The following is a 12,808-nucleotide window of genomic DNA, read 5'->3' as shown; positions in this document are numbered from 1 at the left end:
GACCCTCCCCACCCAGAGTCCAAGAACAATGCAAGCTGGAGGGCTGTTCTAGTGGTGAGGGCATGCTCAGACCGAGCTGCCCAAATCCAAGTCCCAGGAAGGTGGAACCAATTCAGGCGGCTGCATTTCATTTCAGGCCTGGTGGCTGGAATGTGGTGGAGGGTGGAGAAGGGGCAGCGTCATCAGAATCTGGTCGTGGTGGAGGCCTGGCAGATGGCAAAGTGGTGCGGAAGACGGAACAGGACCCAGTCCTGTAACTGTAACGGGGAGGGGGGGGCTCAAGATACAGTCCCCCAAAAGCAAAGAATGGACGTAGCCTGTGGGTGGGGGAGGTCCAATGGGTGATGGCAAGGTGGAAAGTGAAAAATCCAGCTAGCCCCTGCAGGGGGGGCCACGGGGATTCTACCCCTGGAACAAAGGCAAGCACTAGAGGGGGTAGAGGGGTGCGCAGGAGAGCAGCAACGGGGATAGGGTGCAGAGGGCGGGCAAAGGGGGGGGGGCGCCGCATCTCGGGGCAGGGGGGAGGAGAAGAGGGAAGGCAGGCGGGGCGGCGTGCAGGGCATCCCAGGGAAGCCGAGGGGCTGCGGGGCTAGTAGTTGTCGTCGTCGTCGTCGCTGCTGTCCTCGTCGTCATCCCAGCCGAAGCACTGCTTCATCTCGTCGATGAAGGCCCGGTAGTCGCTGAGGATGGGGCTGTCGGTCTCGATGTAGGGCACCACCCACTCCTCGGCCTCGCCGCTGAGCAGGCTGATGAGGAAGGCCACCTTCATGGCGTCGTTGCAGAAGCGGTTCTCGTTGACCAGCATGTACGAGGTGGTCTGCACGATGAACTCGGGCAGCCGGGCGCTCTCGCCGTTGAACGTCTCGGGGAAGGGCACCGGGCAGCTGGGCGGACGTACCTGGCGCAGCAGCGAGGCCCGCTCGCACACCAGCAGCCGCAGCTGCTCCATGAGCTGGCTGTTCTCGAGCGTCAGCGCCCGATGCCGCAGGAGCAGCGCGCGCAGCAGCAGCACCAGCTCGTCCACCATGGCGCCCAGCTCGCTCCGACCGGCTCGCTCGGCCCGACGTGCAGGAAGTGGCGTGGCGGCGGCTGCGCGTGGAGCTTTCGCGCAGGGGGACGGGACTACCGCGCACGCTCCGCCCACAATCCGCCCGCCCCCTCGGCACGCTGAACGTCGCCGGCCGCCAGTGCGCCGGCGCGACCTCCACGGAGGCGGGGCCGTGGGAGGCCGCACGCCGCGTGAGGGCGTGGTTAGGGTGGAGAGGGCGGGGCGGGCACTGGCGGAGGCGTGGTCAGAGAAGCGCCCGCCTTCGTGGGTAGGGCTTTTGCTCCCTGGGCCCCACCCTCCAGGGCTGTGGAGTTAAAATGTCAAACCTCTAGCGGAACCCGGGATTCTGCAATCATTTGGAGCGTTCTCACCCTTGGGCCCTCCTTCGACTCGCAGGACTTCCCTGCCCCTTGGTGTGTCTGTGGCCTTGACAATCTCTGTGCCTGTTTGCTTTTTTTTTTTTTTTAACAGTTTCTGGCTTACTTAAATCTCACTCATCCGGAGAACTCTGAGCAGCTCTCAGCCCTGGGGGGTTTCCACATTCTTTCAGTTCTGAAAGGCCCTTTGGAAGGGGAAAGATGTTCTGTTGCTTGACAAAACAATCTTGAAACTGCATTTAGGATCAAGTAATATTGTATGCCTCTGTCTTTGAAAAGAAAAACTTTCTAACCCCCCCAAACTGAAATCTGCAAAAGCAGCCTATAGCCATTTAGAAAGATTTAAGTCGTCTCCTTATGCTAGTGATTCTTGGTCAACAATAAAGACTTGTGGGTTAATTGTTTTGTTTTGTTTTGTTTCTCCTTTGCCTTTGAATGTGCTTGTTGGAATAGTTGCTGAGACTCAAGCAGGTTCCTGGAGGTTGGAACTAGCTTATTTGTTGACTCAGCTTTAAACTAGATCTGCCAGATTCATCACTTTGGATAAGTCTTTTTCACCCCAAAGGCTGACACTATCAACACTAAGTTCCCCTCTTGCCTGCAGTCAGTGTAGTAAATGGCTTCTGCATAGGATAGGCACAAGCATCCTGTAAACCTTAGGTGGCTCTCTCTAGGATTCAAAACCCAACCAGTTTTTCTCAGTAATAAATTATTGTTCAAGTTTCTCAAGGTCCTGCTTTATCCTGTTCCCTACTCGTACACATCCAGGAGCTCTGGGTTCAGGATCTCTGCACTTTTCACTTACCTTGCATGTAAAAGAAAATACTCAGGGTTTCTTTTTGACTAATTTCTTGAGCAGATGATGCTCTGTCCAGAATCTGTAACTCCACACCTTGTTTCACTCCTCTCCATAACATAGTTTATATTCACAGCCAGCATAAGCATGTACTATTTTTCTTCATCATCCTGCCTCCACTTTAGATATATAATTGTATATAAAAAACCAGCATAAAGGGAGTTAAGAGTTATAATTAACAGGTAATTGTGCTGGGCAATGGTGATTGGGTATGCACAGTTCAAATAAAAAATTGTTTAATTTTTCCTTATCATCTGCCTGCATGAAGAACACAGCACGTAGGCAGGCCCTTTAATTAAAAGCTTTCTTTAGGGGCCGGGCGGTGGCGCTAAAAGGTAAGGTGCCTGCCTTGCCTGCACTAGCCTTGGACGGACCGCGGTTCGATCCCCCGGTGTCCCATATGGTCCCCCAAGCCAGGAGCAACTTCTGAGCACATAGCCAGGAGTAACCCCTGAGCGTTACCGGGTGTGGCCCAAAAACCAAAAAAAAAAAAAAAAAAAAAAAAAAAGCTTTCTTTAGATTTACAAAGCAGAAGCATAAAACCTGCAACAGGGGTGGAGACCACAGGACAATTTATATCCAGCCTGACACCATCATGGAGCAAAATGACCCATGGCAAAAATAGGCTTTTCTCCACTTTTTCCTGAATAAATTCCTGCTTGTGACAGTGCTCAGAAATAATTCTGTAGGATGTGAATCGCCTTCTTCCAGTTTGTAAACTTGTTAATAAAACTCTTCATTCTGTCATCTTGACTCCCATTTGACTTTGTGAATGAAACTGGAATTTCCTGGTCACATAAGTGCAAATACTTTTTATACTTCATTGCTCTATCTTGGTTACATAAGTGTAAATACTTTGTATACTTCATTGCAATATCTCAAATGCCTAAAAAACTGTTTGGCCCAGTGGAGAAGTTCCAAAAATGTTTGGTGGGTTGTTGTGTATGTAAACATTTTAATGGGATTATTATGTTACTGACCCTGCCCTGATCGGTGATTGTGCCCTACTCTATGGTGTGACCTGCTCCAAGCCTAGGGTGGTACCTGATTCTGGGGGATAAAAGCAAGGGTCTGTGGAAGGTGAAGGGCTTTTTGGCTGAAACTGGTGCTGAAGCTTTGGGCTTCAGTCTTGTCCTCCGAATAAAGCTGATATTTTCACAAGCCTGACTGTCTGCTAGCTGTTTACCCGCCGCTTCACCTCAGAACCGCTGGCTGAACAGGGTGGCAGACGCGTGCTCCGAGCTGGAGGGGAAAGACCTCATCCTCCATCCGTCCAACAGTCAACCTCTTCAGGTGCTGACTTGCAACAGTGGGTGACAAAAATCTCAGCGCACTGATCTTTTTTTTTTTTTTTTTTTTTGGTCTTTGGGTCACACCCGGCAGTGCTTAGGTGTTACTCCTGGCTCTGAGCTCAGAAATCGCTCCTGGCAGGGTCGGGGGACCATAATGGGATGCCAGGATTCAAACCACCATCCTTCTGCATGCAAAGAAAATGCTTTACCTCCATCTATCTCTTCGGCCCCCTCAGCGCACTGATCTTGAATTAATAAGTCAAAAGGTTGCCCAGTTGCTAAGGGCCCTGCTTTGCAAACATGAGGTGGTGGCTTTGATGTTTGGGAGTATGTAATAAGGAAAATCAGACCTTGATTGCCACCTAATAATCATGTACCATGACCCTGGTAATATCATTCATGTTCCTAAAAAAGCTTTTAAATTGCCCCAAATAAAGTCATGAAGTAGTTTCCATTATGATATGGTGAGTGAGCCATCCATCAAGGGGATGTATTTTTGAAGCATCATTTTATCCTTTTACAAGAGAAATGAATGAGGAGCCATGGAAGTGAGGGAAAGGCACAGTGAAAAACATAGCAGAGATGCAAGGGGATCATAATAGTGAAAAGGGCTGCAGTACAAAGGACCAGGAACCCTTGACTAATTACGAATTTCCACTAGTACATGAGCTCCCCAACAGAGAAGAAACTCCTTAAGATTAAGCCCTGACTCTCTCTTATCTTATGTTCTTCAAGACATGAAAGGGTTGACTAGTTGTTCCGACATTTCTGGCAGTTAAAATGAAAAGACAGAAAAACATTAGACAAGGAGTTTTGACCACTCTGCTCATTCACAGTTCTGTGTAAAAGGTGAACTGACTTGGGGTGAAAATGAATACCCAAACCCATTTTCCATGTTCCATTACACCAGAAGAGGTGCCTGGGGTACTATTCCCCAGAGCATATATCCTGGTGAAGTCACTGGATCAGGTGATGAACTTCAATGGCTTCCTACACAAGGAGACTGTGAGGCAGGCTTTGAGATCAGCTCTTCCAAGGGACAACAATTATGTACTGGATTTCTGTGAATCAGCCAGATCTGGTGGTTTCCAAGAGGTACTTCCCTGCTCCTCTTTCTACAGTTCTACATTTCACTCCCAATCCTTTTTCTTAACAAGGCTGCCCCTGGGCTTGTTGCATACAATAGTCAATTTGAAAGATTGCTGGAAACCTCTGGCTTACAGAAAAGTTGGGCAGTGTAGCTTTCTTTCATCTTTACCTTCTCTAGCCAACCAAAGTGATCATTGTTACAGGGTTTTTAAAGTGATCAATGAATGTTTTATGTTAGAAGAAATGAATGAGGTTGGACCTTATGACTCTAGTGGCCTAGAATGTGTGAGTTTTGAGTTCAAACAACTGTTCTGTGTGACCTCCAAGTAGTGCCTGGTTTAGGTTGGGTGTCCCCTGAGCATGACTCCCATGCACCATTACAGTAGCTAAGAATAAAAATGAAGGACAAGAAAAGAAGGGAGAGGGAGAGGGAAACAAGAGACAAGACAAGACAAGACAAGTCAAGAAAAGAAAAGAAAAGAAAAAAGAAAAGAAAAGAAGAAAGGAAGAAAAAGAAAAGAAGAAAAAGGACAGGACTGGTGTGTTAAATCAAAATAGAACATTCTCAGCACCTGCCCTGTTTAGAGCACCTCACTTAACAAGACTGTTGAAAAATTAAACATTCAGTTTGCCTCCTTCCAGATATTTCTCTTATTCTGTAGCTATTTTACTATACATCTTATATCATATGTTTTGTAGTATATAATGATAAAAATAACATAAAATTTTGACAGAATCTGAATCACCTGATTCTAAAAAATAGATATCCAACCCATTTAAATATCAGGACACACAGATGATAGGCTAGAAACAGAGGTGTTTTAATACTTGCATAATACTTTTCTGGTGTTTTCTCAGTTACCTTCCCACATCAGAACTAAATAGTCAGCTTTGTTTGTATTACTAGAAGATTCATGAAAGGGATGGCAATAACCACAAAACTTTTACCAAGCTACAGATTCAAAAATCAGATCTCTATCTCTATAACATCAAGATGATTTCTTTAAAGAATTGTCTTTTTCATTCACATTCTTCATGTATATGTGTTCAGATTCAACATTAGTTGAATTTATTGCCTGCAGTAGCTGGATCTTGATTTTTATTCATGGATTTTTCTCATTATGAGTTATTTTAATATGATTAGTTATCTCTAACAAACAAGAGCTTATCCACTTGATTTGTTCTGATTGTTTTCCTACATTTAAGAGAGTAACCAACATCATATTAAATCTATCATTATGTATACTAACAGTGATTACTAACTTGTGATTACTAGTTTGGTTTTGAATATTGAAGAGTCTCTCTTTCTGGATGGTTTATTTTATCTGAAATTTTCATATGAGAATGTGTGGAGTGAGTTGCAAATAATCAACAATTCTGTGTCTCAGTATCTAGAGATCAAAACAATTTATCTTGGCTCTTTATCTGCCTTGACCTCTTTTGGTTTCATTTGACATATAATACAATTCATTACTTAGCAGGCAAGGATATTTGAAAACCTGAAGACTCTATTATTGTTCCTTGACAAGTTCTCAATTAAGCCAGTGACCAAATACAAAGTTTATTCTGAGTCCACTGTTGTGTGAAGAGGTTCATAGTAGAGAGGATATATGGAACAACAAAGCAGTATATGAACATTAGAATGAAGGTTTTTACTTGAACTTCCAAAGCAACCAAACCACCCTTGAACACAACAGATTAAATGACTCCAGAACATAGTCAAAAACCTTTCAGTTAAGCTCTGCATGAATTCCATATCAAAGGAATCATGAGCAAATAAAACAGCAATTCCTTTATATCTCACAACTTTAGAAGAATTTCGTGGCCCTAAAGAAATGAAATCTCAGGAAACTTAGGATTGGTTCCAGATAGGAGAATCAGCCTCCTATCAAAACAAATGCTATAATGTTCACATTTGGCATCATATTTTGTTCTCTTAATTTTTCAATATGTCCATTTTTTACCCAGGGTCTAACTAAAAGTCAAAGCTGCTGTCTCCTGCCTAGTGATTCAGAGACCTTATTGGGAAACCACATCTATGCCTAACTATTAACACACATTCAGCACTTTACAGATCCAAATCAATTGCAGACCAGTTCTAGACCACTAAAAAATTCTCTTTCGAAAAAGCAACTCGGGAATTGTTCGAACTGGTGAATTCAATTCACTTGCCCTGCCTTATCTATTTGCCTAAACTTTCCTCTAGAAAGTTTCTCCCAAAAGACTCTAGCCTGTCTTTTACTCATAATATGTGTGTGTGTGTGTTTTGTTTTCTTTTTTTTGCCTCCAAACTAATACCTGCTTCTTTTCCACATGACAATGAAAAATATGTCTTGTCCCATCAGGACCTTTAAATAATAAAAATCCGTGGCACTAGTTTTCTTTTTTTTTACTCCTGTAATACTTCTATACGTTAAAGTCCTGTGTAAATAACTGAGACACCATCAAAATAATCCTTGTCTGTAAGGGACTTTGAGGGCCTGTATAAGACATACATTTCATTATGTGACTATCTGTAGCCAAACAAACATACACATCTTGCTGCCCTATTCTACTAAAATTCTAATAAAGAGAAGCATCACTGTGTGAAAAGAAAAAACATTTCTAGACACCTGTATTTGATTTTTAGTTCACTCCCTGTTTCCCCCTCCCCTTACACCCTTTTTGAGTAGTAAAAACCTACCTGGACTTGATTAGGGACTCATCTAGGTTTAATTAACATAAGTACCCCAATTATGTTAACCCTGCCCCTCAGGTGAATTACCTTTGTTCTGTTAGCTTTGGCTAATAAAAGTGGCAGGAAAAGCAGCTCTATTAAGCTTGTCTGGCTCTGTAAGATCTAAGAGACTGATCAACCCCTTGATTCCTAATCATCTTCACCCATGACACCATCTGTTTCTTGTGCGATGTCCCTGCTGCCTGAACTGACTATTCCAGGGTTGGCATGAACATGGATAAGGCAAATACAGCTAATTGCAGGCTGCAGACAATAGCCACTGAGAACTGGCCCCCACAAATACTGACCACAACTTCTCAAAGAAAAAAAATATATAAAGGCTCACATGAAAGTTGCAAAGTACATTTTGGGGGAAATTTTAATTGGGATTTAGTGCTCAGAGTCCTGCTTACTATGTATCTTGAGCAAAACACTTAATTCTTCTAAGTTTGTTTCCCTTTCAATAAATATGTTTCGTATTAAAATCTAAAATATAAGATTCTTCATTCCACTCAGAGCCTATTTTTCTGGCTCCAGTAAAGATAAATGGTAAAGTTAAAGAGCATTTGGCAAACTTTGCATACTATAATACCAGATTGCATATGGCATCCCCACTGGAAAATTGTGATTTACTATTCTTTCTGTGACTACACTACCTGCATTTTACATTCAATATATAGTTAGTTCATCTCTTTTATTTTATTCTTTGATTAATAAATTTGCCTATGATGCTTAAATGTCCACACAGTAAGAAGAAAGAAGTTGGAAGAATGAGGTTTTATCATGGCCATGATTTATGTCAATTTAAAGTATGATGCTTTCATAATGAAAAAAAATAAATTCTTTTTTAGGAAACAGGAGTATCCACAATAACTAAGTCTAATTTTGAACATTTTCTATTTTCCCTCTCAATTTTTGGAGACACTGGGCTGCAATCGGATGTGGATATATAATACTTTCTCAAAATAGAGATTCATACTTCCAAATAACTGCCCTCTTCTAAATTATTTAAATTCTTCTGAAGTAATATTACTACTGAGGCTGGCTAGGCACCCCAGGGTATCTGAGACAAGCAAACAGGCTTTCTCTCATCCCTATATCTGTAGGGATATATCTGATTTGCACACAGAGAACCCTATTGGGGTCCTCAAACTTTTTAAACAGGGGGCCAGTTCACTGTCCTTCAGACTGTTGGAGGGCCAGATTATAGTAAAAACAAAAATTATGAGCAAATTTCTATGCACACTGCATATATCTTATTTAGAAGTGAAGAAACAAAATGGAAATAAATACAATATGTGGCCCACGGGCAGTAGTTTGAAGACCCCTGCTAGTACATCTTTGCTCAGGTTACCTCAAATGTTCTGCTAATCTCCTTCAGGTTTCTGGACTCCTCTCCAATCAGTTTGTTTCTTTAATTCATAAAATGGATAGTTTGTTGAAAAATTCTTTCTAGGCAAAAGGAGGTGTGCTCTGCAAAGGAGTAGTAACAACCTCTTTATTAAATCTCGCACTAATTTGATCTGCATGAACCAGACGTATACCAGAATATGCAAGTATACCAGTGGCCTACTTATCAAAACAAATTACAAATGAAGAAGACAAGATCCAGAGGAGATAAATAGCTTATACAAAACAAGAATAAGTTGTCACATTTAAGAGTAGCTTGTAATTATAAAAAAGAGAGAAAGAGGACTATACTAGTTGTGAAAATTACCTTCACTAAGTTCTATATCTGATAGATTCTATCATGCCTAAGCTTTGCATTTCTGTGAGACACAATTCAAATATTTACAAAAATTAAATTTAAATGCCTTCTCACAGTTCTGTAAATCTCAGTTGAGAAAGTAAATATAAATGTAAGTTTTAAAGTATATTTAAATTAAAAAATATCGAGGAAACATGATTCACAAAATGCTTCAGAACTGTTTTAACCATATCATGTTCTGATGAAAATTTTAAAACCAGTGCCAACTTCTCTACATCAAAGTCCCCAGGTTCCTTACCATCCCCTTGCCTGCCTTCCTGACAGGCATATTTTTAATACACCAGGGCTTACAATCCTGTACTTAGGGTTTTATGTATCACAAAGTCCAGAAATCTTCCCCAGAGTGTCCAAGTCCCTCCACCATTTTCTCAATATCACCTCATCCTCTCTCTCCTGAACAGTTTAACTGTTTGGGAGCTTTTGTTATTCCTCTCCTTTATCCTTTTGTCCCACTTATGGAAGAGATCATTCTATGTCTGTCTCTCTCCTTCTAACTTCACTTACCATGTTATTCTATAGATTCCCTCTACATAACAACAAAATGCATAATTTGATCTGTTCTTATAGCTTAATAGTATTCCACTGTGTATATGTACCTCAGTTTCTTTATCCACTCATCAATTTTTGGACATTTGAATTGTTGCCATATTTAGCGATATTGACTAAGATAAGAACAGAGACATAAGGGAGAATTTGTAGGTGACAAAAAATTCTATATATTAAATGTGGTGGTGGCTCCATTCTATGGCCTTATATAATTTTTCTTTTTTTTGGTTTTTGGGCCACACCCGGCATTGCTCAGGGGTTACTCCTGGCTATCTGCTCAGAACTAGCTCCTGGCAGGCACGGGGGACCATATGGGACACCGGGATTCGAACCAACCACCTTTGGTCCTGGATCGGCTGCTTGCAAGGCAAACACCGCTGTGCTATCTCTCCGGGTCCATATAATGTTAAAACTATCCAATAAATACTGAAGAATTTTCCTCTGTATTTCTGTTAATATACCCTAATTAAAAATTCAAAGACAAGAGAGTATTAGTTTTCAGAGCTCCTGAGTATAAAAAGTCAGACACAAGAATCCACAATATAACAAACAAGCTGATATCCAAGAATAGAGAGACACAGAGTGATTTTAGCAATTGGTGAATTATAATAATGAGGCATAGTACCAAGAATGGGTTTTTAAAATGCTGTTAGAGTTCAAATGTTGGCATTATCTCTCCCAGGGACAATTAAGACAAAAAGAAGATAGTCTTTTTAGCTTAATTTACAGAAGCACAAATTTTAGTTACTATTGTAATATAGGCTGAATTGTGTCTCCCTTTGCCAAATTAATATGTTAAAGTCCAAAGTTTATAATATGACCTTCTTTGCTGATAGAAACAATTTAGAGTTTAATATACTTTATACATTAAAAAGAGCTCATTAGGAAAAACTTTAATCCAATATGACTGCTATTCTTTTAGGGTGAAGAAATTTAGCAAGAGACTAAAGAGGGAAATTTTCATAAAAAAAAAACACAGGAAAAAGATAATCAGTTACAGTCAAGGAAAGAGATGTGGAGTTTTTTTACCTTATAACTTTATGACAGAATCTACTCTGTTGTATATTTTTTGCTCTTGTATTTTTGAGCCTAGAACATCAAGAAAGCACATTATTATTGCTTAAGCTATAAGTCTGTGGAAGGCTCAGCAAATTAATACACAATGGTTTAGTTTATTAATATCATGGTATCAAAAATGATTTAAAATTTTAATTTCCATAGCTTAACAACTGAATAATTTCAATAAGTAGATATTTTGCTGCTCTTTGGCAAACCTGTTATTAGACAAGTAACAAATACACATAAGAATAAAATATTAATCACATCACTTCCACAGTCTATTAGTGACTGGATATACAGTTCAACCATAAATGACAAAGTGTGCTGATGGTGTTTTATAATTTCCTAACAATGATAAAATAACACAGTACTTTTAAAAATTAAGTAGAAAAATGAAATTCACCAATCATTAAAATGTAGCAAAGAAACATAACTTTTTTGTTATTAAATGTAAAGTGGAAGTGAATGCAGTGGCAATGATAAAAAGAAAGCCAGAGAGAAAATGACATGAACAAAAAAATTCTTCTCATTAAAGAAAGGCTTAGAGAAATTTTTACTCAATTGAAAATGGAAAAGATAAAAGGTTGAGATTTTATCCATACTTGAAAAACAGTATGATAAGAATGCATGTATCATATAGCAAGTTATCTGATTCATGAAGCAGAAAGCTGCTGTAATTTTCAAGAATCTGAAGGAAGTTCCCAGTATTGATCTCTGCCACAACAAAGCAGATGTTTTGCTAAAACTGACTAGAATGTTCCTGTAAATCTTATATACGCCTAAGCATCTGGCTGCAACTGCCAGAGTCTGATAGAGCAATATGTTCCACTTTTTCAATTTAGTCCAAATGCTTCTCATTTGCAAACTTTACTCCAAACTATTTAGTAGAATGAATTCTGGTAATTGTTATCTGCTTCTCATCTGTAATTACAAAGAATAACTTCAAATAGCTTGAGTGTTGGCAGTTGATTGAATAATGGTGTGCAGGTATTCAGTATCTGGAGCATGCACACATGTTTGCAGCACAAGACAATATTACCCTAAAATCAAATGAAGATGTAAAAATGCAGCAAAAAATTTAAACTGATATCCCTGATGATCACCAATGCCAAGATAGTCAATAAATTCTTAGGAAATTAATCAAAGTTCCAAGTGGAAAGGAAATTCAAAGGTCAAATGAAGGATGTTTAAAATAAAGTAATTAGGCCCACACTAGAGCGCTGGTGATCCTAGTAAGGAAAGGTGTGATCATGGACCACTCACAACCCCACAATTATTTGCGGCCACTGCTTCCTCCTATGGAACAGTGCTGACTTATCCACAGCTCCTTTGGTCCCTGGTGAGCTACAAGAAGAATTGCTTTACTACATCAAACTAAAAGATTTTCATGACAAAATAAACTATAAATAATATTAAAAGAAAAAGGAAACATTTGTGAACAAAATGTCACATAAAGAATTGATATTCAAGATACATGAAGCAAACATTAAGCTCAAAAAATTAAAAAAAACTACAGCATCAATATTTGTTGAGAGGAGTGAGATATGCAAGTGGTTATGATCAATGCCCAGCATGAATCCAAAATTGTTTGGTCTTCTGATACCACATGATCCTCAGAGCATTGCTAATTGAATTCCTGGAAATCCCCAAGCTCTATCTTCTGTGACCCTGGAGGTACTTAACACTACTTGAATGGGCCTGGTATCATCAGGACTTCAAGACCCAAAAAGCATCTAATTTGGGGGCAGTATCTTTGCATAGTTGACTGAGAATCAATGATGGAGCACATCTTGGGAGTGTGTCCCAAAATGAGGAGTGAAGGTGAATAGATACTTTCTTGAATAAAACATAAGAATGAAAAGTAGATGTGTGAAAATTATTCCTGGTCATTTACATATCATCATTTACATATCAGGAAAATTCACATAAAAATAAAAATGAGATATACTAGTAAAAATGGAACATATCAAAAAATTAGAAATAACTCTTAGTGGGGACATGGTGAAGAGGTAGAAATGTCATCTGCTTTAACCACTACAAAAAGCAAAATAGATATT

The 12,808-nt window shown here is 40.1% G+C and overlaps 1 protein-coding gene across 1 annotated transcript; it reads right to left on the bottom strand.

The window, feature by feature from the left end:
• Window positions 1-272: 272 nt before the first annotated feature.
• On the bottom strand, window positions 273-1,137 carry LDOC1 (LDOC1 regulator of NFKB signaling). Its single transcript, XM_049767544.1, has one exon. The coding sequence runs from the start codon at window positions 1,025-1,027 to the stop codon at window positions 590-592; it is 438 nt and encodes a 145-aa protein (XP_049623501.1). The 5' UTR covers window positions 1,028-1,137; the 3' UTR covers window positions 273-589.
• Window positions 1,138-12,808: the final 11,671 nt, after the last annotated feature.

This window comes from Suncus etruscus, chromosome X, assembly GCF_024139225.1.
Source record: "Suncus etruscus isolate mSunEtr1 chromosome X, mSunEtr1.pri.cur, whole genome shotgun sequence".
NCBI lineage: Eukaryota > Metazoa > Chordata > Mammalia > Eulipotyphla > Soricidae > Suncus > Suncus etruscus.
This window is presented reverse-complemented; position numbering and strand designations above follow the sequence as displayed.

Coding starts and splice junctions, on each gene's coding strand:
- LDOC1 (XM_049767544.1), bottom strand. CDS start 1,027: ATGGTGGACGAGCTGGTGCTGCTGCTGCGCGCGCTGCTCCTGCGGCAT.